The sequence below is a fragment of the Tinamus guttatus genome, unplaced genomic scaffold (genome assembly GCF_059628265.1).
Source record: "Tinamus guttatus ecotype Peru unplaced genomic scaffold, ASM5962826v1 Tinamus_guttatus_pri_ptg000447l, whole genome shotgun sequence".
Taxonomy (NCBI): Eukaryota; Metazoa; Chordata; class Aves; order Tinamiformes; family Tinamidae; genus Tinamus; species Tinamus guttatus.
In genome coordinates, this window is record NW_028288981.1 from 39,772 (window position 1) to 67,709 (window position 27,938).

General features: G+C 52.3%; 2 protein-coding genes across 2 annotated transcripts; both read left to right on the plus strand.

Moving 5' to 3' along the window:
• The first annotated feature begins 1,375 nt into the window (after positions 1-1,375).
• LOC148593151 (butyrophilin-like protein 1) lies at positions 1,376-22,688 on the plus strand. The gene is given in 18 exon segments (XM_088532013.1): positions 1,376-1,493; positions 2,751-2,926; positions 2,928-3,096; positions 3,570-3,833; positions 4,507-4,770; positions 5,431-5,484; positions 5,711-5,737; positions 6,568-6,629; positions 7,618-7,638; positions 10,432-10,452; positions 13,999-14,019; positions 15,493-15,513; positions 16,543-16,563; positions 17,971-17,991; positions 19,019-19,039; positions 21,011-21,031; positions 22,060-22,080; positions 22,659-22,688. Coding segments are annotated over 18 exon segments (1,353 nt in total).
• A 480-nt stretch (positions 22,689-23,168) lies between these two features.
• On the plus strand, positions 23,169-27,810 carry LOC104579431 (butyrophilin subfamily 3 member A1-like). Its single transcript, XM_088532014.1, has 5 exons — positions 23,169-23,172; positions 24,852-24,872; positions 25,363-25,383; positions 26,176-26,202; positions 27,247-27,810. The coding sequence occupies exons 1-5, from the start codon at positions 23,169-23,171 to the stop codon at positions 27,771-27,773; spliced, it is 600 nt and encodes a 199-aa protein (XP_088388140.1). The 3' UTR covers positions 27,774-27,810.
• The last annotated feature ends 128 nt before the right edge of the window (positions 27,811-27,938 follow it).

The window sequence follows — 27,938 nt, forward strand, 5'->3', positions numbered from 1 at the left end:
CAATCATCCATGAAATAGAGCAGTTTATTCTCCTGCACAGTTGTCCAGAACTTCACACTTGCCTGGGATACAAAAGGCTGATGCAATTTCCTCCTAGTCTACAACAAAGGTAGGACTTTCTTTGGACCCGGATCACATTCTTCACTCCAAACACAGCTCAGCTCCTTAGAAGAAGTCAACAAGGGCAGGTTGTCCAGCCTGTTTATTACTCACGAGCCTAATAATATAAGGACAAGGTTGATAGTGGGAATCCTGGATTTTTGGCCTTCCTTCATGCTTTTTTGGGTGAAAGTCAGAGCACGTGGCACAGGACTGCGTCCAAGCAGGTTTTGAAGATCTCCAGAGAAGGAGACTCCACAACCTCTCTGCGCAGCCTGTTCCAGTGCTCTGGCACCCTCACTGTTAATAAACTTTTCCTTAAGTTCCTGTGGAACTCTTGGGGTTTCAATTTGTGGCCATTACCTCTAGTTCTGTCAGTGGCCACCAGTGAAAAGAGGCCGGCCCCATCCTCCTCACTGCCTCCCTTGAGTTACTTCTAGACACTGCTCAGATCCCCTCTCAGCCTTCTCTTCTCCAGCTGAACAGGCCCAGCTCCCTCAGCCTCTCCTCATAGGGCAGATGTTCCAGGCCCCTCATCATCCTTGTAGCCCTGCGCTGGACCCTCTCCAGCAGCTCCACATCCCTCTTGCCCTGTGGGGCCCAGAACTGGACACAATACTCCAGATGCGGCCTCACCAGGGCTGAGCAGAGGGGCAGGATCCCCTCCCTCGACCTGCTGGAGACGCTCTTCTTGATGCACCCCAGGATCCAATTGGCCTTCTTGGCCACGAAGGCACCTGCTGCCTCATGGTCATCTCCAGCTCTTGGGGCCCTGGCAATGACAAAGCTGAGTGTTGTCCAATCAACACAATTCTCAGAGCTGAGAGAGCAGGCAAGAGGCACCCCAGCTGAAGGAGGGAATCAAGGATCTGCCCATGCTTCCGTGTTGCTCTGTTATGCTCTAACATAACACTGAGCTGCAGGAGTCTAGCCAGCAAAAATAGAAATATGGAATTTACCCCCCAAAATGAACGATTCTCAATTACAAAGCTTCATCAGTTCTTATTCACTTGTAAGAAATACCAGAATCCTGGTGCCACGTGATGTAATCATGCTGTAAAGCAACTCTATACTTGCAAAGAAGGTTCTCAGGAAGGAAAAATCCCTCACAGCTTCATTCTGGCAGCCTATATTTAAGAAATATGTGGAGGTTTCTATGTCTTGCTCCATAAAGAGTTTCTGTGTTTGTCAGAATTCATTTGCTTCTGTTTTATCCCTCCCAGCAGTTGTTCTTTCTCACCATGTATCATCTGCTTCCAGGAGGAACGTGACCAATATGCCGCAATATTCAAGGAATGTGCACATGGAACAGTCCCGGAGCTCAAAAACCCTGCAGAAACCCATACTCTTCTTTGCAATCCCAATGGTTTTTTTATTCAAAAAGTGGTTAACAGGTAAGGAACTCCCTAATTTATCCATGCATTCACCTCAGCTACACAATAGCTAGGGTGATGAACCCTTATGCTGATTTCCAAAATCCTATACAATATTAGTTTCATTCAGAAAATAAGAAAACATAAAGCACAGAGGAAGCTGAGATTAGCTTTCGAAATATGTTGGAGTTCCCCTTCCTCTCTTCCAAATCTTTTTTTTCAGCATGAACAAAAACCTTCCACATTGATGAATTAGTAAAAGAAAGGGTTTGCCACCAAGATAAATATCTTTTTTTTTTTTGGCTATCTTTATTGATGACCACTAAAGGAACATTGTCCAGAGTGAAGAGATCCTATGGGAAAGAGGACTAATGAAATCTAACTATTGACTATGTGTACTGATATCTCCAGACTGAGACTGATTAGCTCATGGAGCCTATTGCTCCATGAATCACCTTAATGGTACTTGTTTTAATCCTATCTTAACATCCACGAATCAGCTCTGATTTAAACTACTCATTTCAGACACCTCAAACCATCCCATAACTCATCTCCTGAGGTGGGTCTCCAAACCTCTCTGCAAAGGGAACAAGAAAAATAATAGAATGACTGTTGCTATTCCTCAGCTTGCACACTTACGTACTGATTGCTTTTTTATCCACCATGGGAAGGTCAAGAGCAACCTCATGTATCAAATCCAGGAAAAGAGAGCGTTGCCTCTCTCCTAGAATGGTTGTAATATTCAGTTGAGTTGCCTAAATGTAGACATTGGGTCATTTAATCCAAGATATCATGCCTGTACTTCAGTAATATTTCAGAAAGGGGCAGATCTACTGTAGATCCTGTGTTGAGTCTCCAAGCACAGGTCACACAATGACAGAATGGTTGAGATTGGAAGGGACCTCTTGAGAACATCTAGTTCAACCCCCTGCTCAAGCAGGGGCACCCAGAGCACGGGACCCTTATCAGTGTCCTCATTGTCCTCCTTTTTATACTACTGCCACAGCACCTTATAATACCTTGAAGGATGAACATGTGAATATAAACACAACTGATGTATATGAAATCTGGTAACTCTAAACAGGTCTATGCCTGGAGAACTGGCAGCAATGACTCATGATCCCATCCATGTTACTGCAGGGACTGTGAGGCTGTAACTTAGAGCTCAGCCTTCTCTTTTAGAGTCCAACACACCTAGTTTTTCCATTTAGATCCCTCTATGGAAAGATTACACTTGCAGGGAACAACAATACCTTGTCCCTTACCTCTTATTTGCAGGTGACGTTCCCATCACCATCATCAGTGTTGATGCCCCAACTGTCCTTGTTGGAGAGCAAGCGACTCTTCAGTGCTGGCTGGAAGAGAGTGTCCCCTCTAACACAAGTGTGCTTTGGTACAAAAGGGAAGAGAGGAAGAACATCACACTGTGCTTTTCCTCCAGCCTGGGAGGGGTGGGTAGAGCAGCACCAGGATGAAGAACGGATCAGGACACAGGGACACTGGGAGGGAAGAGCCCTTGTCTTGATAATCCGGCAAGTCCAAGTCGCAGATGAGGGCACGTATGTTTGTGCTGTGAGAGGCGATACTGGCTCATGGGAAGCTATTACTCACCTTGACGTCACAAGTAAGCAAGGAGATTCTTCCCAGTGAAATGAGAGCTGTTGTGACTATGCTGAGTTCAATTCCTGTCGTGGTTCTTTGGGTCTACCCATTCTTTGCTAGGGATTCACCCTCTCTTGAGGATATCACCCTCGCTTGAGGATATGAGCAAAGGAAACAACTGGGAAGCTAAGAGTTGGGTGCTGAGTGGGAAAAGAGCTCAATGGCAAGCTGAATTAAGAAGCTCAATATCCCTATTATTTCCTGTTCTAGAATCACAAGTGTTCTGCCCTTATGGCTAGAGCTGTTTTGACTGGGACAAATAAAAATAGTTGGGAATGGTATTTGCTAATAATCAGGGAGTGTAATGATGTAGTGAAGCTCCCTTTTCACTCCTCGGTGGGAATTCCTGATCCCAAAATACCCATCCCAAATGCTGACATGGAAATTATCTCTTCCAGAAAGCACCTTATTGCAGTAACTCTGGTTTTGTTACAGAGGTGGGGAATAAACCCACTTTTCAAAGGAAAGAACTAGAGGAGAACACATGTCAGTACACGTGTAAGTCAACAGGATGGCACCCAAAGCCCAAAGTCCTTTGGAGGAATTATGGAGGAAAGCCGATAAATGTGGAGGCCAAGACCAACGTAACCTGGAATGAGGGAGAACTCTTCACAGTACAAAGCAACATCACTGTGCCTTGTAGTGATGTAGATGTGATGTGTGTTGTTGTCATTCCCAAGACAAACATCAACCAAACCGGTAGGTCATGTTTTTATACCTACGTTGTTGAGGGGCTCCTGCATTTTGGCTAAAAGATCTGAAATTGGGCAGTCCTCAGTGCTTTGCCTGAGGCCCCAGGCATCCTGCAGGATCTCTTCTTAATAGAAATTTGTGTTCTTGGGTTATGGAGGTTCGGGTTGGCCTTGTAACATCTTCAAGGGATGAAATGACAACCCATGGCTGAGGGCAGCCTTACTCTTAGTGCAAGGAAGGAGTTCCACAGTATTACTTGCCTTTAAACATATGATGCCCGATATAAGGAAACTATGGGGAAGAGGAACAGTTAGAGGGCTTGATTCTAAGGCAATCTTCCTGCTTGTGAGACGCGTCCAGTCCCTAAAATCACAGAGGACAAATGCCTTTTTTTATATCTGGCTGCTCCTTTCTGTAGCCTGAACTGATCTTATAGAGCAGCTTCTTGTGAAAATCTGTGTTGACTACCTGCAAGTGGAAAAAAATGAAAGGTCGTCCTGCTGCTTTTGAAGTTTATGAAATTAAATGCTCAAATCCAAATGGGTATGATTGGAGATGAAGAAAAAAAATGCAGGTGTTCTATGAGATAGAACAACTATTTATGAGATAGATTCTCTTTTTGTGGCATACTCAGTACTTCTGTGCCATGTCAGATGTGGTTAAGTGTCCTCTTTTTCAGGTTCCATGAACGAAATGATGTTGCAAAAGCCAAGCACTTGTATCTACACAAGCAGAATAATAAGCTCACATGTCAAGCCCCAAATTATTTGGGTAGATCACCAAGGAGAAGACCTATCTTCGTTGGCCCAGACACACATTCGGCAGGAGGAGGACAATATTTTTGCAATAGAAAGTTCCATCCAGAAACCCTGTGAACAGCTGCCAGCTGCTTTCATGACCACCGATACGGAATTTGGTCTACACCTCCTTGCTCAAAAGTCAGGTATGCAGGAATTAAGGAGTATTTCATGTGCTTTAGCATTATCTGAGAAAGAAAAAATTGCCTTCTTCTCACACAGACATCGTTCTTCACTAATGATAACGATGGGCCTAATGCTGTGAGTTATTTGACTCATCTACCACAGTTGTTCCCTTTTTGAACTTTATTGCTCAAAATTTTGACAGACGTAGTGTTTCTATTTGTAATTTTTACGTAATGAAAAGTTCTCTTAAACGAAAGCATTTAAAGGAAGAGTTTTTGTGATATTCTTACAAGAGATGGTTGAGGGAAGAGTCTGGGTCTTGAATGAAGGAAAACTGCAAAAATAAACAGAAGAATAAACAGAAAATGAAAACCTTCCCGAGTGAGTAAAATCATCATTTCCTGTGTATTTCAAATCCAGGTTTCTGGGTGCAAGCATGTGGAAAATTCTCGGACACAAATCATAGATTTAAAATGAAAATATCTGTATCATACATAGTGTTTTTAAAGGATTTTTCTGTTTATGATCATTTTTCCAAAGCAATTTTTATTGAAACTGACTTTTTACCAGACACTTCCAAATGGGACAGAATAAGTGACCCCATCACTGCTCTGTGTATGTATATGCTATACTGAAAAAAAAGTCACTGTTTTTAATGCATTTTTTCTCCATTGTTTCAGAATTCAGTGACTGGTTCTGGCTTGTTTATGCCTTTTGTCATCTTATCTTAATAGGTAAGTCTGGTAGACGTCTTTACCCAAGTCTTCTTGCCATGAACCTCCAATCTCACTATAACGCTGAGGGTCTAGCTCCTTGCAGTCTTCCCAAGGGCCATGAGACTCCCACACAAGGAATGGCTCGTTATTGCCCCAAAATTCACAACTCGGGCTATGTATGTGCAAAAACAGAAAGAGAAAACCCAGATAACAAACCAAGCTGTACTCCCTTTCCCTTGTGTAGTTGCAGAGAAGCTGCAGAAAGACAACGGTGAGTTTTCCTGGCTGTATCCATCTCCATGTGGACCAATCCGTGGGAGGAGGGACTTGTCATTAACGTCTTGCGCTGTCCTGACATCTTGTTTTCTTCTGCTCTTCTCCACGGTCACTTGGTAGAACAACTTGAAGCAGACAAAGGTGAGCTGCTCCCTTTCCCCTTTGGCTTTCCCCTACGGCACAGAGCCCCTGACAGGGTAGGCAGGAATGGCCCACAGGCAGCATCTCTCCAATCCCCATACACCAATATCTCATTGGGCAGCCCCTCTACTCAGCCCTGGTGAGGCCACATCTGGAGTATTGTGTCCAGTTCTGGGCTCCACAGGACAAGAGGGATGTGGAGCTGCTGGAGAGAGGCCAGCGCAGGGCTACGAGGATGATCAGGGGCCTGGAACATCTGCCCTATGAGGAGAGGCTGAGGGAGCTGGGCCTGTTCAGCCTGGAGAAGAGAAGGCTGAGAGGGGACCTGAGCAGTGTCTAGAAGTACCTCAAGGGAGGCAGTGAGGAGGATGGGGCCGGCCTCTTTTCACTGGTGGCCACTGACAGAACTAGAGGAAATGACCAGAAACTGAAACACCAAAAGTTCCACAGGAACTTAAGGAAAAATTTATTGAGAGTGAGGGTGCCAGAACACTGGAACAGGCTGCCCAGGGAGGTTGTGGAGTCTCCTTCTCTGGACATGTTCCAAACCCGCTTGGACGCAGTCCTGTGCCACGTGCTCTAGGTGACCCTGCGTTTGCAGGGGGTTGGACTAGATGATCTCTAGAGGTCCCTTCCAACCTTAAGCATTCTATGATTCTATGATTCTATGTCCTTGTCTTTCAGCGCACCGTGACCACCTCATTGGTAAGTCAATGCGGGCACTCGGAAAAAGCGTGGGCAGCCACGTAATGCCAAGGTGCATGTGATGGGGCTCATCCTGTGTTGGGCTGTTGGGGTGATGACCCGCACCTGTGTGCATACGGCAGTGCCTGTGTGTTGTTGTGGTCTCATTACTGCCCACTTCCACCCAATTGCATTCGAAAAGGCCCTTGCTCCTTCGTACTAAGCTGTCAGGGGAAATTTTGACCCAGAAGGGCAAAGAGGCCCCGAAAGGGCAAAGCAGTGACATTCCAGTTGGGATAGACACGCTGGATCCACTTGTGTGAGAGGTGGAAAGGGGCCGTGGGGTGGTTGTGCATGGGGCTAGTGCAGGTCCACGGTGGCCAGAGGGTGCTGGGAGGCCTGAGTGCTGCTGCCAGGTGTCCCGTGCGCTTATGTGGGACATGGGACACTTGTTATACATAGGGACATTGTGCTAACCAAGATTGTTCTCCCTTCCACTGTGCTGTTGCAGAGGAACTGAAGAAAGAGTATGGTGAGTTTTCCTGCCTGGACCATGTCTGGGTTTATGAAACTCCTTTGGGGTAGTTGCTCTATGGGGTGGGATCCATGCGACACATGAGAGGCTTTGTGTCCATGTCTGGGTGGAACAATTTGTGGGAGAAGGGACTTGTCAGTAGGATCTTGGTCTGTCCTGACATCTTGTTTTCTTCTGCTCTTCTCCATGGTCACTTGGTAGAACAACTTGAAGCAGACAAAGGTGAGCTGCTCCCTTTCCCCTCTGTGCCACCAAGGGCACGGAGTACTGCTACAGCATGAGCAGAGACACCCCACAGGCACCATGGCACCAACACCCACACAACCACCACTGCTGCCAACAGCCTGGTCAATGCCTTGTTCGTCAGCACAGATGCTCCTGTCATGCGGGCTTTGCGTTGCCCTCCTTTGTGCCCTTGGGAACCCTGTTTGGTGCCTTTGGGCCTTGGTGTTTGGTTGTGGGAGTGGGCGAGAGCAAGTGTGGAGCTGCCCTGAGTGCTGGTGTTTGTCTTGCAGGGCGCCTTGAACGTGGGCTGGGTGAGTGGAGCTGGGCAGGGTGCGGGTGTCCTCTCCTTGGAGCGGGTGTGGGCAGCCCCGTGGTGCCCAGGTGCCCGTGGTGGGGATCATCCTCTGCTGGGCTGCTGGGCTGCTTCTGCCCTGCGTTCCTGTGGCAGGACCTGAGGGTTGTTGTCCTCAGAGCAGCAGCCACTTCCAAGTGCCTGCGTTTGTGAAGGCCCTTGATGGTTCTTGGCGTGTTGTGGGGAGGAACTGTGACCCAGGAGGGCAAAGAGCCCCTGCAAATGGAAAGAAGAGCCCATTCCAGTTGGGAAAGACACACTGGATCCACTTGTGTGGGAGGCGGGAAGGGGACGTGGGTTGTTTTGCATGGGACTACTGCAGGTCCATGGTGGCCAGAGGGTGCTGGGAGGCCTGAGTGCTGCTGCCATGTGTCCCGTGGGCTCATGTGGGACATGGGACACTTACTGCATATGGGGTCACTGTGCTAACCAAGATTGTTCCCCCTTCCATGGTGCTGGTCCAGAGGAACTGAAGAAAGAGAATGGTGAGTTTCCCAATTTGGACCGTGTCTGGGAATAGCCATTCCCGGCTACTGCCATTGCAAGGCCACGGCGGGTCCTGCATGGGCTGGTGAGCGTGGGGGTGTCTTCTGCTCAGCCACTGGTGCCTGTTTTTTAGGGGAGCTGCGGGCACGACGGGATCCCCAAGGGGAGGACGCCCAGAAGGGTGAGTGCGAGCGGCGCAGTGGCCCGTGCCCTGAGTGCGCCCACAGGAGGCCACACAGCCGTGGCCATGGGCCATGGGCAAAGGGTGTCTTGGAGAAAGCTCCCTGAGCTGTGGGTGGGCACTAGGGGGCAGGTGTGGGGTGTCCGTGGGTGCTCGGAGTCCTGCTTTGGTCCCAAAGGAGGAGATGGCGCCCGCGCACCCCTTGCTGAGGACACCCATGGGGCAGGGTAGCAGCAGCGCGTGATAACGAGGGTGCTGGGAGGCCTGAGCGCTGCTGCCAACGCTGCCCTGGCCCCCGTGCCCACATTGGCCCCCTTGCTCCCCGTGGGGACAGCGTGCTAACCGAGGTGTCCTCTCCTGCCCCTTGTTCTGTTGCAGAGAAACTGCAGAAGGAGATGGGTGAGTTTTCCCATGTGAAGGGAGGCCGAGGCCTCCTGCTGCACGTGGGAGCGGAGGCTGAGGCGGGAGAGCGGAGGACAAGGGTGTGCGGAGAGGCCGAGAAGGGGGAAGGTCGTCCCGAGGCTCCGTGTGGGGTGTCCGTGATGGCGGGAGGGCTCAGGGCCGCGTTTCTCAGCTTTCCCTCTCTTCTCCTTCCACCCACGGGGCCTGTGCGGCGCTGTGCGAGGTGGCAGCTCCAAGCGTGGAGCCTCTGGTGTCCCCAGAGCGGACACTGGAATCCATGAGGGGGTGTTGGTGGTGCTGGGTGTTGGTGGAGCCTGCGGTGTGTGAAGGAGGGGTGGGAAAGGGCCATTGTGCAATGGGGAATGGGACAGATGTGTCCGTGTGAGCATGAGAAGCGGGTGTGAGGGAGGCCCTGCAGGAAGGGCGTGATGGTGGGAGGGAGGTTGGCCTCACCCTTGGGAAGCTGGAAGCTCCTTAGGGGTATCAGCTGCACGGGGTGGCAGCCATGTGACACAGGAGTGTCTTTGTGTCCGTGTGCTCCGTGGGCAGCGGCGTGTGCCGTGACACGTGTCTCCTCCTGAGGACACACCTGAGGCACCACGGGAAAACAGGGGTGTTGGGAGGCCTGAGTGCTGCTGCCAGGTGTCCTGTGGGCTCATGTGGGACATGGGACCCTTGTTGTATGTGGGGACATTGTTCTAATCGAGATTGTTCTCCCTTCCATGGTGCTGTTGCAGAGGAACTGAAGAAAGAGAACGGTGAGTTTTCCTGCTTGGTTCATGCCTGCGTTAACCAAACTCCTTCAGGGTAGTTGCTGTATGGGGTGGGATCCATGCGACACATGAGAGGCTTTGTGTCCATGTCTGGGTGGAACAATGTTTGGGAGAAGGGACTTGTCAGTAGGATCTTGGTCTGTCCTGACATCTTGTTTTCTTCTGCTCTTCTCCACGGTCACGTGGTAGAACAACTTCAAGCAGACAAAGGTGAGCTGCTCCCTTTCCCCTTTTGCTTTCCCCTACGGCACAAAGCCCCTGACAGGGTAGGCAGGAATGGCCCACAGGCAGCATCTCTCCAATCCCCATACACCAATATCTCATTGGGCAGCCCCTCTACTCAGCCCTGCTGAGGCCACATCTGGAGTATTGTGTCCACATCTGGAGTATTGTGTCTAGTTCTGGGCTCCACAGGACAAGAGGGATGTGGAGCTGCTGGAGAGAGTCCAGCGCAGGGCTACAAGGATGATGAGGGGCCTGGAACATCTGCCCTATGAGGAGAGGCTGAGGGAGCTGGGCCTGTTCAGCTGGAGAAGAGAAGGCTGAGAGGGGACCTGAGCAGTGTCTAGAAGTACCTCAAGGGAGGCCGTGAGGAGGATGGTGCTGGCCTCTTTTCACTGGTGGCAACCGACAGAACTAGAGGAAATAACCACAAACTGAAGCATCAAAAGTTCCACAGGAACTTAAGGAAGAATTTCATAACCGGGTGCCAGAGCACTGGAACAGGCTGCCCAGAGAGGTTGTAGAGTCTCCTTCTCCGGAGATCTTCCAAACCAGCTTGGATGCAGACCTGTGCCACGTGCTCTAGGTGACCCTGCGTGTGCAGGGGGGTTGGACTAGATGATCTCTAGAGGTCCCTTCCAACCTTAAGCATTCTATGATTCTATGATTCTATGTCCTTGTCTTTCAGCGCACCGTGACCACCTCATTGGTAAGTCAATGTGGGCACTCAGAAAAAGCGTGGGCGGCCACGTAATGCCAAGGTGCATGTGGTGGGGATCATCCTGTGTTGGGCTGTTGGGGTGATGACCCGCACCTGTGTGCATACGGCAGTGCCTGTGTGTTGTTGTCATCTCATTAGCGCCCAAGTCCACCCGATCACGTTCGAGAAGGGCCTTGCTCCTTTCTACTAAGCTGCTGGGGGAAACTGTGACCGAGGGATCCACTTGTGTGGGAGGTGGAAAGGGGACGTGGGTGGTTGTGCATGGGGCTAGTGCAGGTCCATGGTGGCCAGAGGGTGCTGGGAGGCCTGAGTGCTGCTGCCAGGAGTCCTGTGGGCTCATGTGGGACATGGGACCCTCGTTGTACATGGGGACATTGTGCTAACCAAGATTGTTCTCCCTTCCATGGTGCTGTCACAGAGGAACTGAAGAAAGAGAACGGTGAGTTTTCCTGCTTGGACCGTGTTTGGGCTAACCAAACTCCTTCGGGGTATTTGCTACATGGGGTGGGATCCATGTGACACATGAAAGGCTTTGTGTCCATGTCTGGGTGGAACAATGTATGGGAGAAGGGACTTGTCGGTAGGATTTTGGTCTGTCCTGACATCTTGTTTTCTTCTCCTCTTCTCCACGGTCACTTGGTAGAACAACTTCAAGCAGAGAAAGGTGAGCTGCTCCCTTTCCCCTTTTGCTTGCCACCAAGGGCATGGAGTACTGCTACAGCATGAGCAGAGACACCCCACAGGCACCATGGCACCAACACCCACACAACCACCACTGCTAATGGCCCGCCCAATGCCTGGTTGGTCACCACAGATGCTCCTGGCATGCGGGCTTTGCGTTGCCCTCCTTTGTGTCCTTGGGACGCCTGTTTGGTGCCTTTGTGCCTCGGTGTTTGGTTGTGGGAGTGGGCGAGAGCAAGTGTGGAGCTGCCCTGAGTCCTGGTGTTGGTCTTGCAGGGCGCCTTGAACGTGGGCTGGCTGAGTGGAGCTGGGCAGGGTGCGGGTGTCCTCTCCTTGGAGCGGGTGTGGGCAGCCCCGTGGTGCCCGTGGTGGGGATCATCCTCTGCTGGGCTGCTGGGCTGCTTCTGCCCTGCGTTCCCCTGGCAGGACCTGAGGGTTGTTGTCCTCAGAGCAGCAGCCACTTCCAATTCCTGCATTTGTGAAGACCCTTCATGGTTCTTGTCGTGTTGTGGGGAGAAATTATGACCCAGGAGGGCAGAGAGAGCCACAAAGGCAAAGCAGTGCCCATTTCAGTTGGGAAAGACTCACTGGATCCGCTTGTGTGAGAGGCGGAAAGGGGACGTGGGGTGATTGTGCATGGGGCTAGTGCAGGTCCATGATGGCCAGAGGGTGTTGGGAGGCGTGAGTGCTGCTGCCAGGTGTCCCGTGGACTCATGTGGGACATGAGTTGCTCCTTCCTACTAAGCTACTTCCTACTAAGCTACTAGCATCAACATCCACAAATTGGGTTCGAGAAGGCCCTTGCTCCTTGGTACTAAGCTGCTGGGGAAACTGTGACCCAGGGATCCACTTGTGTGAGAGGTGGAAAGGGGACGTGTGGTGGTTGTGCATGGGGCTAGTGCAGGAAGCTACCTTGTTGTACGTGGGGACATTGTGCTCACCAAGATTGTTCTCCCTTCCATGGTGCTGGAGCAGAGGAACTGAAGAAAGAGAACGGTGAGTTTTCCTGCTTAGACCGTGTCTGGGAATAGCCATTCCCGGGCTACCGCCATTGCAGGGCCACGGCGGGTCCTATGTGGGCTGGTGAGTTTGGGGGTGTCTTCTGCTCAGCCACTGGTGCCTGTTTTTTAGGGGAGCTGCGGGCACAAGGGGAGGCCCAAGGGGAGGACACCCAGAAGGGTGAGTGCGAGCGACGCGGTGGCCCATGCCCTGAGTGCGCCCACAGGAGGCCACAGGGCCTTGGTGTGGGCAAAGGGTGCCTTGGAGAAGGCTCCCTGAGCTGTGGGTGGGCACTGAGGGACAGGTGTGGGGTTTCCATGGGTGCTCGGAGTCCTGGTTTGGTCCCAAAGGAGGAGATGGCGCCCGCGCGCCCCTTGCTGAGGACACCCATGGGGCAGGGTAGCAGCAGCGCGTGATAACGAGGGTGCTGGGAGGCCTGAGCACTGCTGCCAACACTGCCCTGGCCCCCTGTGCCCACATTGGCCCCCTTGCTCCCCGTGGGGACAGCGTGCTAACCGAGGTGTCCTCTCCTGCCCCTTGTTGTGTTGCAGAGAAACTGCAGAAGGAGATGGGTGAGTTTTCCCGTGCGGACGGAGGCCGAGGCCTCCTGCTGCACGTGGGAGCGGAGGCTGAGGCGGGAGAGCGGAGGACAAGGGTGTGCGGAGAGGCCGAGAAGGGGAAAGGTCGTCCCGAGGCTCCGTGTGGGGTGTCCGTGATGGCGGGAGGGCTCAGGGCCGCGTTTCTCAGCTTTCCCTCCCTTCTCCTTCCACCCACGGGGCCTGCGCGGCGCTGTGCGAGGTGGCAGCTCCAAGCGTGGAGTCTCTGGTGTCCCCAGAGCGGACACTGGAATCCATGAGGGGGTGTTGGTGGTGCTGGGTGTTGGTGGAGCCTGCGGTGTGTGAAGGAGGGGTGGGAAAGGACCATTGTGCAATGGGGAATGGGACAGATGTGTCCGTGTGAGCATGAGAAGCGGGTGTCGTGGAGGCCCTGCAGGAAGGGCGTGATGGTGGCAGAGAGGTTGGCCTCACCCTTGGGAAGCTGGAAGCTCCTTAGGGGTAGCAGCTGCACGGGGTGGCAGCCATGTGACACAGGAGTGTCTTTGTGTCCATGTGCTCCGTGGGCAGCGGCGTGTGCCGTGACACGTGTCTCCTCCTGAGGACACACCTGAGGCACCATCTGGAAACAAGGGTGTTGGGAGGCCTGAGTGCTGCTGCCGGGTGTCCCGTGGGCTCATGTGGGACATGGGACCCTTGTTGTACGTGGGGACATTGTGCTCACCAAGATTGTTCTCCCTTCCATGGTGCTGTTGCAGAGGAACTGAAGAAAGAGAACGGTGAGTTTTCCTGCTTGGACCATGCCTGGGTTAACAGAACTCCTTCGGGGTAGTTGCTGTATGGGGTGGGATCCATGTGACACAGGAGAGGCTTTGTGTCCATGTCTGGGTGGAACAATGTGTGGGAGAAGGGACTTGTCAGTAGGATCTTGGTCTGTCCTGACATCTTGTTTTCTTCTGCTCTTCTCCACGGTCACTTGGTAGAACAACTTCAAGAAGACAAAGGTGAGTTGCTCCCTTTCCCCTCTGTGCCACCAAGGGCACGGTGTACTGCTACAGCATGAGCAGAGACACCCCACAGGCACCATGTCACCCACACCCACACAACTACCACCACTGCTGAAAATGGCCCAGCCAATGTCTCGCTGGTCAGCACAGATGCTCCTGCCATGCGGGCTTTGCGTTTCCCTCCTTTGTGTCCTTGGGACGCCTGTTTGGTGCCTTTGGGCCTTGGTGTTTGGTTGTGGGAGTGGGCGAGAGCAAGTGTGGAGCTGCCCTGAGTGCTGGTGTTTGTCTTGCAGGGCGCCTTGAACGTGGGCTGGGTGAGTGGAGCTGGGCAGGGTGCGGGTGTCCTCTCCTTGGAGTGGGTGTGGGCAGCCCCGTGGTGCCCGTGGTGGGGATCATCCTCTGCTGGGCTGCTGGGCTGCTTCTGCCCTGCGTTCCTGTGGCAGGACCTGAGGGTTGTTGTCCTCAGAGCAGCAGCCACTTCCAAGTGCCTGCGTTTGTGAAGGCCCTTCATGGTTCTTGGCGTGTTGTTCGGAGGAACTGTGACCCAGGAGGGCAAAGAGACCCCGCAAAGGCAAAGTCGTGCCCATTCCAGTTGGGAAAGACACGCAGGATCTACTTGTGTGAGAGGTGGAAAGGGGCTATGAGGTGGTTGTGCATGGGGCTAGTGCAGGTCCATGGTGCTCAGAGGGTGTTGGGAGGCCTGAGTGCTGCTGCCAGGCATCCAGTGGGCTCATGTGGGACATGGGACACTTGCTGTACATGGGGACACCGTACTAACCAAGATTGTTCTCCCTTCCATGGTGCTGGTGCAGAGGAACTGAAGAAAGAGAACGGTGAGTTTTCCTGCTTGGTTCATGCCTGGGTTAACAAAATTCCTTCGGGGTATTTGCTGTATGGGGTGGGATCCATGTGACACAGGAGAGGCTTTGTGTCCATGTCTGGGTGGAACAATGTGTGGGAGAAGGGACTTGTCAGTAGGATCTTGGTCTGTCCTGACATCTTGTTTTCTTCTGCTCTTCTCCACGGTCACTTGGTAGAACAACTTCAAGCAGACAAAGGTGAGCTGCTCCCTTTCCCCTTTGCTTTCCCCGACGACACAGAGCCCTGGACAGAGTAGGCAGGAACAGCCCACAGGCAGCATCTCTCCAATCCCCATATACCAATGTGTCGTTGGGTGCCCCTCTACTCAGCCCTGGTGAGGCCACATCTGCAGTATTGTGTCCAGTTCTGGAGTATTGTGACCAGTTCTGGAGTATTGTGTCCAGTTCTGGGCTCCACAGGACAAGAGGGATGTGGAGCTGCTGGAGAGAGTCCAGCGCAGGGCTACAAGGATGACCAGGGTCCTGAAACATCTGCCCTATGAGGAGAGGCGGAAGGAGCTGGGCCTGTTGAGCTGGAGAAGAGAAGGCTGAGAGGGGACCTGAGCAGTGTCTAGAAGTACCTCAAGGGAGGCAGTGAGGAGGATGGTGCTGGCCTCTTTTCACTGGTGGCCACCAACAGAACTAGAGGAAACAGCCAGAAACTGAAGCACCAAAAGTTCCACAGGAACTTAAGGAAAAATTTCATAACAGTGAGGGTGCTGGAGCACTGGAACAGACTGCCCAGGGAGGTTGTGGAATCTCCTTCTCTGGAGATCTTCCAAACCTGCTTGGACGCAGTCTTGTGCCACGTGCTCTAGGTGACCCTGTGTGTGCAGGGGGTTGGACTAGATGACCTCTAGAGGTCTCTTCCAACCTTAAGTATTCTGTAATTCTATGATTCTATGATTGTTTGTCCTTGTCTTTCAGTGCACCGTGACCACCTCATTGGTAAGTCAATGTGGGCGATCGGAACAAGCGTGGGCAGCCACGTAATGCCAAGGTGCATGTGATGGGGATCATCCTGTGTTGGGCTGTTCGGGTGATGTCCCGCACCTGTGTGCATACGGCAGTGCCTGTGTGTTGTTGTGGTCTCATCAGCACCCACGTCCACCCAATTGGGTTCAAGAACGCCCTTGCTCCTTCGTACTAAGCCGCTGGGGGAAACTGTGACCCAGATGGGCAAAGAGACCCCACAAAGGCAAAGCAGTGACATTCTAATTGGGAAAGACACGTGGGATCCACTTGTGTGAGAGGCGGAAAGGGGACGTGCGGTGGTTGTGCATGGGGCTAGTGCAGGTCCATGGTGGCCAGAGGGTGCTGGGAGGCCTGAGTGCTGCTCCCAGGTGTCCCGTGGGCTCATGTGGGACATGGGACACTTGTTGTACGTGGGGTCATTGTGCTCACCAAGGTTGTTCCCCCTTCCATGGTGCTGTTGCAGAGGAACTGAAGAAAGAGAACGGTGAGTTTTCCTACCTGTACCACGTCTGGGTTAAACAAACTACTTCAGGGTAGTTGCTGAATGGGGTGGGATCCATGTGACACATGAGAAGCTTTGTGTCCATGTCTGGGTGGAACAATGTGTGGGAGAATGGACTTGTCAGTAGAATCTTGGGTTGTCCTGACATCTTGTTTTCTTCTCTTCTTCTCCACGGTCACTTGGTAGAACAACTTCAAGCAGAGAAAGGTGAGCTGCTCCCTTTCCCCTCTGTGCCACCAAGGGCATGGAGTACTGCTACAGCATGAGCAGAGACCCTCCACAGGCACCATGTCACCAACACCCACACAACCACCACTGCTGCCAACGGCCCGGTCAATGCCTGGTTGGTCAGCCCAGATGCTCCTGCCATGCGGGCTTTGCGTTGCCCTCCTTTGTGCCCTTGGGACGCCTGTTTGGTGCCTTTGGGCCTTGGTGTTTGGTTGTGGGAGTGGGCGAGAGCAAGTGTGGAGCTGCCCTGAGTGCTGGTGTTTGTCTTGCAGGGCGCCTTGAACGTGGGCTGGGTGAGTGGAGCTGGGCAGGGTGCGGGTGTCCTCTCCTTGGAGCGGGTGTGGGGAGCCCCGCGGTGCCCAGGTGCCCGTGGTGGGGATCATCCTCTGCTGGGCTGCTGGGCTGCTTCTGCCCTGCGTTCCTGTGGCAGGACCTGAGGGTTGTTGTCTCAGAGCAGCAGCCACTTCCAAGTGCCTGCGTTTGTGAAGGCCCTTCATGGTTCTTGTCGTGTTGTTCGGAGGAACTGTGACCCAGGAGGGCAAAGAGACCCCGCAAAGGCAAAGTCGTGCCCATTCCAGTTGGGAAAGACATGCAGGATCTACTTGTGTGAGAGGTGGAAAGGGGCTATGAGGTGGTTGTGCATGGGGCTAGTGCAGGTCCATGGTGGTCAGAGGGTGTTGGGAGGCCTGAGTGCTGCTGCCAGGCATCCAGTGGGCTCATGTGGGACATGGGACACTTGCTGTACATGGGGACATCGTACTAACCAAGATTGTTCTCCCTTCCATGGTGCTGGTGCAGAGGAACTGAAGAAAGAGAACGGTGAGTTTTCCTGCTTGGTTCATGCCTGGGTTAACAAAACTCCTTCGGGGTAGTTGCTGTATGGGGTGGGATCCATGTGACACAGGAGAGGCTTTGTGTCCATGTCTGGGTGGAACAATGTGTGGGAGAAGGGACTTGTCAGTAGGATCTTGGTCTGTCCTGACATCTTGTTTTCTTCTGCTCTTCTCCACGGTCACTTGGTAGAACAACTTGAAGCAGACAAAGGTGAGCTGCTCCCTTTCCCCTTTGCTTTCCCCCACGACACAGAGCCCTTGACAGAGTAAGCAGGAACAGCCCATAGGCAGCATCTCTCCAATCCCCATACACCAATGTCTCATTGGGCAGCATCTGGAGTGTTGTGTCCAGTTCTAGGCTCCACAATATAAGAGGGATGTGGAGCTGCTGGAGAGAGTCCAGTGCATGGCTACAAGGATGATGATGGGCCTGGAACATCTGCCCTATGAGGAGAGGCTCAGGGAGCTGGGCCTGTTCAGCATGGAGAAGAGAAGGCTGAGAGGGGACCTGAGCAGTGTCTAGAAGTACCTCAAGGGAGGCAGTGAGGAGGATGGGGCCGGCCTCTTTTCACTGGTGGCCACCGACAGAACTAGAGGAAATGGCCAGAAACTGAAACACCAAAAGTTCCACAGGAACTTAAGGAAAAATTTATTGAGAGTGAGGGTGCCAGAGCCCTGGAACAGACTGCCCAGAGAGGTTGTGGAGTCTCCTTCTCTGGACATGTTCCAAACCCGCTTGGACGCAGTCCTGTGCCACGTGCTCTAGGTGACCCTGCGTTTGCAGGGGGTTGGACTAGATGATCTCTAGAGGTCCCTTCCAAGCTTAAGCATTCTATGATTCTATGATTCTATGTCCTTGTCTTTCAGCGCACCGTGACCACCTCATTGGTAAGTCAATGCGGGCACTCGGAAAAAGCGTGGGCAGCCACGTAATGCCAAGGTGCATGTGATGGGGCTCATCCTGTGTTGGGCTGTTGGGGTGATGACCCGCACCTGTGTGCATACGGCAGTGCCTGTGTGTTGTTGTGGTCTCATTAGCGCCCACATCCACCCAATCACGTTCGAGAAGGCCCTTGCTCCTTCCTACTAAGCTGCTGGGGAAAACTGTGACCCAGGAGGGCAAAGAGACCCACAAAGGCAAAGCAGTGACATTCTAGTTGTGAAAGACACGTGGGATCCACTTGTGTGAGAGGCGGAAAGGGGCCGTGGGGTGGTTGTGCATGGGGCTAGTGCAGGTCTATGGTGGCCAGAGGGTGCTGGGAGGCGTGAGTGCTGCTGCCAGGTGTCCCGTGGGCTCATGTGGGGCATGGGACACTTGTTGTATGTGGGGACATTGTGCTAACCAAGATTGTTCTCCCTTCCACTGTGCTGTTGCAGAGGAACTGAGGAAAGAGTATGGTGAGTTTTCCTACTGGCTCCATGCCTAGGTTTACCAAACTCCTTCGGGGTAGTTGCTGCATGGGTTGGGATCCATGTGACACATGAAAGGCTTTGTGTCCATGTCTGGGTGGAACAATGTGTGGGAGAAGGGACTTGTCAGTAGGATCTTGGTTGTCCTGACATCTTGTTTTCTTCTGTTCTTCTCCACGGTCACTTGGTAGAACTACTTCAAGCAGACAAAGGTGAGCTGCTCGCTTTTCCCTCTGTGCCACCAAGGGCACGGAGTTCTGTTACAGCATGAGCAGAGACACCCCACAGGCACCATGTCACCAACACCCACACAACCACCACTGCTGTCAACGGCCCGCCCAATGCTTCATTGGTCAGCACAGATGCTCCTGCCATGTGGGCTTTGCGTTTTCCTCCCTTGTGCCCTTGGGACGCCTGTTTGGTGCATTTGGACCTTGGTGTTTGGTTGTGGGAGTGGGTGAGAGCAAGTGTGGAGCTGCCCTGAGTGCTGGTGTTTGTCTTGCAGGGCGCCTTGAACGTGGGCTGGGTGAGTGGAGCTGGGCAGGGTGCGGGTGTCCTCTCCTTGGAGTGGGTTTGGGCAGCCCCGCGGTGCCCGTGGTGGGGATCACCCTCTGCTGGGCTGCTGGGCTGCTTCTGCCCTGTGTTCCTCTGGCAGGACCTGAGGGTTGTTGTCCTCACAGCAGCAGCCACTTCCAATTCCTGCGTTTGTGAAGGCCCTTGATGGTTCTTGACGTGTTGGGGGGAGAAACTGTGACCCAGGAGGACAAAGATCCCGCACAAATGCAAAGCAGTGCCCATTTCAGTTGGGAAAGACACGCGAGATCCACTTGTGTGAGAGGTGGAAAGGGGCCGTGGGGTGATTGTGCATGGGACTACTGCAGGTCCATGGTGGCCAGAGGATGCAGGGAGGTGTGAGTGCTGCTGCCAGGCATCCTGTGGGCTCGTGTGGGACATGGGACATTTGTTGTACATGGGGACACCGTGCTAACTAAGATTGTTTTCCTTTCCATGGTGCTGTTGCAGAGGAACTGAAGAAAGAGAACGGTAAGTTTTCGCACCTTGGACCATGTCTGGGAATAGCCATTCCCGGTCTACCGCCATTGCAGGGCCACGGCGGGTCCTGCGTGGCCTGGTGAGTGTGGGGGTGTCTTCTTCTCAGCCACTGGTGCCTGTTTTTTAGGGGAGCTGCGGGCACAAGGGGAGGCCCAAGGGGAGGACGCCCAGAAGGGTGAGTGCGAGTGGCGCGGTGGCCCGTGCCCTGAGTGCGCCCACAGGAGGCCACAGGGCCGTGTCCTGGGCAAAGGGTGCCTTGGAGAAGGCTCCCTGAGCTGTGGGTGGGCACTGGGGGGCAGGTGTGGGGTGTCCGTGGGTGCTCGGAGTCCTGCTTTGGTCCCAAAGGAGGAGATGGCGCCCGCGCGCCACTTGCTGAGGACACCCATGGGGCAGGGTAGCAGCAGCGCGTGATAACGAGGGTGCTGGGAGGTCTGAGCACTGCTACCGGGTGTCCCATGGGCTCATGTGGAACATGGGACACTTGTTGTATGTGGGGACATTGTGCTAACCAAGATTGTTCTCCCTTCCATGGTGTTGTTGCAGAGGAACTGAAGAAAGACTATGGTGAGTTTTCCTGCTTGGATCTTGTCTGGGTTAAACAAACTACTTTGGGGTAGTTGCTGTATGGGGTGGGATCCATGTGACACGAGAGGCTTTGTGTCCATGTCTGGGTGGAACAATGTGTGGGAGAAGGGACTTGTCAGTAGGATCTTGGTCTGTCCTGACATCTTGTTTCCTTCTCCTCTTCTCCACGGTCACTTGGTAGAACAACTTCAAGCAGACAAAGGTGAGCTGCTCCCTCTCCCCTTTTGCTTTCCCCCACGACACAGAGCCCTTGACAGAGTAAGCAGGAACAGCCCATAGGCAGCATCTCTCCAATCCCCATACACCAATGTCTCGTTGGGCAGCATCTGGAGTGTTGTGTCCAGTTCTAGGCTCCACAATATAAGAGGGATGTGGAGCTGCTGGAGAGAGTCCAGTGCATGGCTACAAGGATGATGACGGGCCTGGAACATCTGCCCTATGAGGAGAGGCTCAGGGAGCTGGGCCTGTTCAGCATGGAGAAGAGAAGGCTGAGAGGGGACCTGAGCAGTGTCTAGAAGTACCTCAAGGGAGGCAGTGAGGAGGATGCGGCCGGCCTCTTTTCACTGGTGGCCACTGACAGAACTAGAGGAAATGGCCAGAAACTGAAACACCAAAAGTTCCACAGGAACTTAAGGAAAAATTTCTTGAGAGTGAGGGTGCCAGAACACTGGAACAGGCTGCCCAGGGAGGTTGTGGAGTCTCCTTCTCTGGGCATGTTCCAAACCCGCTTGGACGCAGTCCTGTGCCACGTGCTCTAGGTGGCCCTGCGTTTGCAGGGGGTTGGACTAGATGATCTCTAGAGGTCCCTTCCAAGCTTAAGCATTCTATGATTCTATGATTCTATGTCCTTGTCTTTCAGCGCACCGTGACCACCTCATTGGTAAGTCAATGCGGGCACTCGGAAAAAGCGTGGGCAGCCACGTAATGCCAAGGTGCATGTGATGGGGCTCATCCTGTGTTGGGCTGTTGGGGTAATGACCCGCACCTGTGTGCATACGGCAGTGCCTGTGTGTTGTTGTCATCTCATTAGCGCCCACGTCCACCTGATTGGGTTAAAGAAGGCCCTTGCTCCTTCCTACTAAGCTGCTGGGGAAAACTGTGACCCAGGAGGGCAAAGAGACCCACAAAGGCAAAGCAGTGACATTCCAATTGTGAAAGACACGTGGGATCCACTTGTGTGAGAGGCGGAAAGGGACCGTGGGGTGGTTGTGCATGGGGCTAGTGCAGGTCTATGGTGGCCAGAGGGTGCTGGGAGGCGTGAGTGCTGCTGCCAGGTGTCCCGTGGGCTCATGTGGGGCATGGGACACTTGTTGTACGTGGGGTCACTGTGCTAATCATGATTTTTCTCCCTTCCATGGTGTTGTTGCAGAGGAACTCAAGAAAGAGAACGGTGAGTTTTCCTGCTTGGACCATGGCTGGGTTTACCAAACTCCTTCGGGGTAGTTGCTGCACAGGGTGGGATCCATGTGACACATGAGAGGCTTTGTGTCCATGTCTGGGTGGAACAATGCGTGGGAGAAGGGACTTGTCAGTAGGATCTTGGTCTGTCCTGACATCTTGTTTTCTTCTCCTCTTCTCCACGGTCACTTGGTAGAACTACTTCAAGCAGACAAAGGTGAGCTGCTCCCTTTCCCCTCTGTGCCACCAAGGGCACGGAGTACTGCTACAGCATGAGCAGAGACACCCCACAGGCACCATGGCACCAACACCCACACAACCACCACCGCTGCCAACAGCCTGGTCAAGGCGTTGTTGGTCAGCACAGATGGTGCTGCCATGCGGGCTTTGCGTTGCCCTCCTTTGTGTCCTTGGGACGCCTGTTTGGTGCCTTTGGGCCTTGGTGTTTGTTTGGGGGAGTGGGCGAGAGCAAGTGTGGAGCTGCCCTGAGTGCTGGTGTTTGTCTTGCAGGGCGCCTTGAACGTGGGCTGGGTGAGTGGAGCCGGGCAGGGTGCGGTGTCCTCTCCTTGGAGCGGGTGTGGGCAGCCCCGCGGTGCCCGTGGTGGGGATCATCCTCTGCTGGGCTGCTGGGCTGCTTCTGCCCTGCATTCCTGTGGCAGGACCTGAGGGTTGTTGTCTCAGAGCAGCAGCCACTTCCAAGTGCCTGCGTTTGTGAAGGCCCTTCATGGTTCTTGTTGTGTTGTTCGGAGGAACTGTGACCCAGGAGGGCAAAGAGACCCCGCAAAGGCAAAGTCGTGCCCATTCCAGTTGGGAAAGACACGCAGGATCTACTTGTGTGCGAGGTGGAAAGGGGCTATGAGGTGGTTGTGCATGGGGCTAGTGCAGGTCCATGGTGGTCAGAGGGTGTTGGGAGGCCTGAGTGCTGCTGCCAGGCATCCAGTGGGCTCATGTGGGACATGGGACATTTGCTGTACATGGGGACATTGTGCTAACCAAGATTGATCTCCCTTCCATGGTGCTGGTGCAGAGGAACTGAAGAAAGAGAACGGTGAGTTTTCCTGCTTGGACCGTGTCTGGGAATCGCCATTCCCGGGCTACCGCCATTGCAGGGCCACACCGGGTCCTCCATGGCCTGGTGAGCGTGGGGGTGTCTTCTGCTCAGTCACTGGTGCCTGTTTTTTAGGGGAGCTGCGGGCACGATGGGATCCCCAAGGGGAGGATGCCCAGAAGGGTGAGTGCGAGCGGCGCGGTGGCCCGTGCCCTGAGGGCACCCACAGGAGGCCACAGGGCCGTGTCCTGGGCAAAGAGTGCCTTGGAGAAGGCTCCCTGAGCTGTGGGTGGGCACTGAGGGACAGGTGTGGGGTTTCCATGGGTGCTCGGAGTCCTGGTTTGGTCCCAAAGGAGGAGATGGCGCCCGCGCGCCCCTTGCTGAGGACACCCATGGGGCAGGGTAGCAGCAGCGCGTGATAAGGAGGGTGCCGGGAGGCCTGAGCGCTGCTGCCAACCCTGCCCTGGCCCCCTGTGCCCACATTGGCCCCCTTGCTCCCCGTGGGGACAGCGTGCTAACCGAGGTGTCCTCTCCTGCCCCTTGTTGTGTTGCAGAGAAACTGCAGAAGGAGATGGGTGAGTTTTCCCATGCGGACGGAGGCCGGGGCCTCCTGCTGCACGTGGGAGCGGAGGCTGAGGCGGGAGAGCGGAGGACAAGGGTGTGCGGAGAGGCCGAGAAGGGGGAAGGTCGTCCCGAGGCTCCGTGTGGGGTGTCCGTGATGGCGGGAGGGCTCAGGGCCGCGTTTCTCAGCTTTCCCTCTCTCCTCCTTCCACCCACGGGGCCTGTGCGGTGCTGTGCGAGGTGGCAGCTCCAAGCGTGGAGCCTCTGGTGTCCCCAGAGCGGACACTGGAATCCATGAGGGGGTGTTGGTGGTGCTGGGTGTTGGTGGAGCCTGCGGTGTGTGAAGGAGGGGTGGGAAAGGCCCATTGTGCAATGGGGAATGGGGCAGATGTGTCCGTGTGAGCATGAGAAGCGGGTGTGAGGGAGGCCCTGCAGGAAGGGCGTGATGGTGGGAGGGAGGTCGGCCTCACCCTTGGGAAGCTGGAAGCTCCTTAGGGGTAGCAGCTGCACGGGGTGGCAGCCATGTGACACACGAGTGTCTTTGTGTCCGTGTGCTCCATGGGCAGCGGCGTGTGCCGTGACACGTGTCTCCTCCTGAGGACACACCTGAGGCACCAGCGGAAAACAGGGGTGTTGGGAGGCCTGAGTGCTGCTGCCAGGTGTCCTGTGGGCTCAAGTGGGACATGGGACACTTGTTGTACGTGGGGACATTGTGCTAACCAAGATTGTTCTCCCTTCCACTGTGCTGCTGCAGAGGAACTGAAGAAAGAGAACGGTGAGTTTTCCTGCTTACTCCATGCCTGCGTTAACCAAACTCCTTCAGGGTAGTTGCTGTATGGGGTGGGATCCATGTGACACAGGAGAGGCTTTGTGTCCATGTCTGGGTGGAACAATGTGTGGGAGAAGGGACTTGTCAGTAGGATCTTGGTTGTCCTGACATCTTGTTTTCTTCTGCTCTCTCCATGGTCACTTGGTAGAACAACTTCAAGCAGACAAAGGTGAGCTGCTCCCTTTCCCCTTTGCTTTCCCCGACGACACAGAGCCCTGGACAGAGTAGGCAGGAACAGCCCACAGGCAGCATCTCTCCAATCCCCATATACCAATGTGTCGTTGGGTGCCCCTCTGCTCAGCCCTGGTGAGGCCATATCTGGAGTATTGTGTCCACTTCTGGGCTCCACAGGACAAGAGGGATGTGGAGCTGCTGGAGAGAGGCCAGCGCAGGGCTACGAGTATGATCAGGGGCCTGGAACATCTGCCCTATGAGGAGAGGCTGAGGGAGATGGGCCTGTTCAGCCTGGAGAAGAGAAGGCTGAGAGGGGACCTGAGTGTCTAGAAGTACCTCAAGGGAGGCAGTGAGGAGGATGGGGCCGGCCTCTTTTCACTGGTGGCCACCAACAGAACTAGAGGAAACAGCCAGAAACTGAAGCACCAAAAGTTCCACAGGAACTTAAGGAAAAATTTCATAACAGTGAGGGTGCTGGAGCACTGGAACAGACTGCCCAGAGAGGATGTGGAGTCTCCTTCTCTGGAGATCTTCCAAACCCGCTTGGACGCAGTCCTGTGCCACGTGCTCTAGGTGACCCTGCGTGTGCAGGGGTTTGGACTAGATGACCTCTAGAGGTCTCTTCCAACCTTAAGCATTCTATGATTCTATGATTCTATGATTCTATGATTCTTTGTCCTTGTCTTTCAGCGCACCGTGACCACCTCATTGGTAAGTCAATGTGGGCACTCGGAAAAAGCGTGGGCAGTCACGTAATGCCAAGGTGCATGTGATGGGGATCTTCCCGTGTTGGGCTGTTTGGGTGATGACCCACACCTGTGTGCATACGGCAGTGCCTGTGTGTAGTTGTCATCTCATTAGCGCCCACGTCCACCCAATTGGGTTCGAGAAGGCTCTTGCTCCTTTGTAGTAAGCTGCCGGGGGAAACTGTGACCCAGGAGGGCAAAGAGCCCCCGCAAAAGCAAAGCAGTGACATTCCAGTTGGGAAAGACACGTGGAATCCACTTGTGTGAGAGGCGGAAAGGGGCCGTGGGGTGGTTGTGCATGGGGCTAGTGCAGGTCCATGGTGGCCAGAGGGTGTTGGGAGGCGTGAGTGCTGCTGCCAGGTGTCCCGTGGGCTTATGTGGGACATGGGACACTTGTTGTACATAGGGACATTGTGCTAATCAAGATTGTTCCCCCTTCCATGGTGCTGTTGCAGAGGAACTGAAGAAAGAGAACGGTGAGTTTTCCTGCTTAGACCATGTCTGGGTTAACCAAACTCCTTAGGGATAGTAGCTGCACATGGTGGGAGTCATCTCAGCATCATGATCATCATCCCAGGATCATGGATTCCAAAACCTCCAGGTTTCACAGGATTGTCATGTCTGTCTTGATATATCTTGCACCCAAAGCACAAGCTCAGCTGATTCTGCTGGTTCAAGATGTAATGTCTACTTGTAGGACTGGGCATCTCAGCAGCTCCCTTCATCTACATGTTCTGCATTTGGCACCTCTTTCCTTCCCTCCTGGCCACCCTTCCACAAAGCCGTCAAGATACACATTCCCACCAAGAAATTCCACCTCCTCCTGCCTTCATTGCTCCCAGTGCAGGCAAAATTTTCCCAAATGTTCCTTTATATCGCGCTGAGCCTGATATATGTATGAAACATGACTGAACGTATCTCCATGAGTGTCACACATGGGACTCTCTTCTGCATCCTCAGACATTGGTTGACCTGCTACTCTCTCTGCATAGTTTCACCTCCCTATTTTGTGATTGTAATCTGACTTAAGTCTGAGATTTCTTTTCTGCCAGTTGCAGGAATATTTGGAGTTGGCGAAACTTTTCATTATTTTATTTTATTTTATTTTATTTTATTTTATTTTATTTTATTTTATTTTATTTTATTTTACTCTATTTTACTTTACTTTATTTTATTTTATTTTATTTTATTTTATTTTATTTTATTTTATTTTATTTTATTTTACTCTATTTTACTTTATTTTACTCTATTTATTTTTTTCTCCCCAGAATTCAGGAAGGCTCGTGGCTATGCAGGTAAAAACAATACATTCATTTCTGTGTACTCACTGGCTTGAAGGCCACCAAGGGACCTGTGCGCACAGCGCTTAGCATCAACTGGACTGTGAGTCCGTCCAGCACGGTTTTAAATTCCCCTGATGTGGAGATTTGCTTTAACTCAGATTCAGTCAAAGCTTTCAACCCTAAATACTAAAATTCAGTCACTGTTAATGAAGAAAGGTGATTAGAAGGCTTAAGTGTGTCCACTGGCTATGGCGTTTTGCTGTAACATCTCAACATCATTCAAAGAAAAGACTATCTGTTAAAATTATGGCTTTAAGTGTTCTCAGTATTTTTTGAAAAAAAAAGCAAAAAACAAACAAACAAAAACCCAGAAAATACAATTCTAGCCAAACACATTCAGCAGATGAACCTGATTTCTATAAGCACCTTTTTTTTTTTCCTTTCGATGTATTTTTTATTGAATAATGCATTTCGAGATCAAAACGAAAAGCCCTAACATTATGGAACCATAATCTCATGCCAGAGAACTCAGCGAAGATAAGAATGGTTCTTTCTAATCAGCAAATTTACCTTCCATCCTCAAAAAAAAAAAGAAAAAAAAAGAAAAAAAAAGAAAAAGAAAAAGCAGTGCTTTGAGTTTGATGTAATTCTTAAAATTGATATGTGCCCCACTGCACTGAAAAAAATACTTATTTTCTCTGGAAGTTATCAAAATTCTGGGTTTTGGGCTGTCTCCTTTGGAGGTGAAGTTCATCCCTCGAATTGGAGTGGCACCATCACCATATCCAACTATGAGACTTATTGCAGTCTGCCATGGATATTAGGTTGAGCTTATTTATATATTTATTACTTATTTTTTATTTTTAGATATGTTTCACTTGACAATTAAATACTTTAAAGTCAGAGTGCAAATATTTTATGACTGCAACCCTTCTGCACTGTAGGACAGAGGTTTTTCTAGGCTGGTTGTAGGGAGGTTTTCAAGGTGAAGGTCTGTAGACTTTTCTCTCTGCTTGAATATTTAGAAACTTATGAAGTCCCCAATGTCTATTGCAGATGATGTCAAGGCTGATGTGGACACAGCCCATCCAAACTTGTCTTTTACTGAGAACGGGAAGCGTTTTACGCATAATCCACACACTCAGAGAGTGCCTCAGATTGAAGGGAGATTCAATGCAACCGTCTGCGTCTTGGGCTCAGAAGGTTTCTCCTCTGGGAACCACTACTGGGAGGTGGAAGTTGAACAAAGCAATGACTGGGACCTCGGAGTGGCCAGCAAATCTATCCAGAAGAAAGGAATAATTAACTTGTCAGTAAAAGAAGGATTCTGGGTTATGGGGTCAAGTTTGAAAGATTATTGGGCAAGAACTGACCCTTGGACGCGTGTCTTGGTGCAGAGAAAGCCCAAGAAAATCGGAGTTTACCTTAGTTGTGAAGAGAAACTCTTGACCTTTTTCAATGTGACTGACATGTCTGTGATGTTCACGTTTAAGGACTGTGCCTTCTCAGAGGAAGTGTATCCGTTCTTTAAAAATTCACAGAAAGAATCAACCATGAGAATCTGTTCAGTCAAAGAGCAATAATGATTTTAAATGCGGTCATTTTGTTGTGAAATGAAAAAGCAGAGGGTACAATTTTCTTAGGCAAATGTAATGCTTAATAGCAATGTATTTCATGTATTTAATAATATTTTACATTGCACGTTTTTAATACTTTGGTTTATTTTTTTATTTTTTTGGCATTTTTGT

Bases quoted from the DNA above. Each gene is read 5' to 3' on its own strand.
- LOC104579431 (XM_088532014.1), top strand. The intron at 25,384-26,175 runs GTGAGTTTTCCT...TTTTCTCCCCAG, and splicing joins GGAACTGAAGAAAGAGAACG to AATTCAGGAAGGCTCGTGGC. The intron at 26,203-27,246 runs GTAAAAACAATA...TGTCTATTGCAG, and splicing joins GAAGGCTCGTGGCTATGCAG to ATGATGTCAAGGCTGATGTG.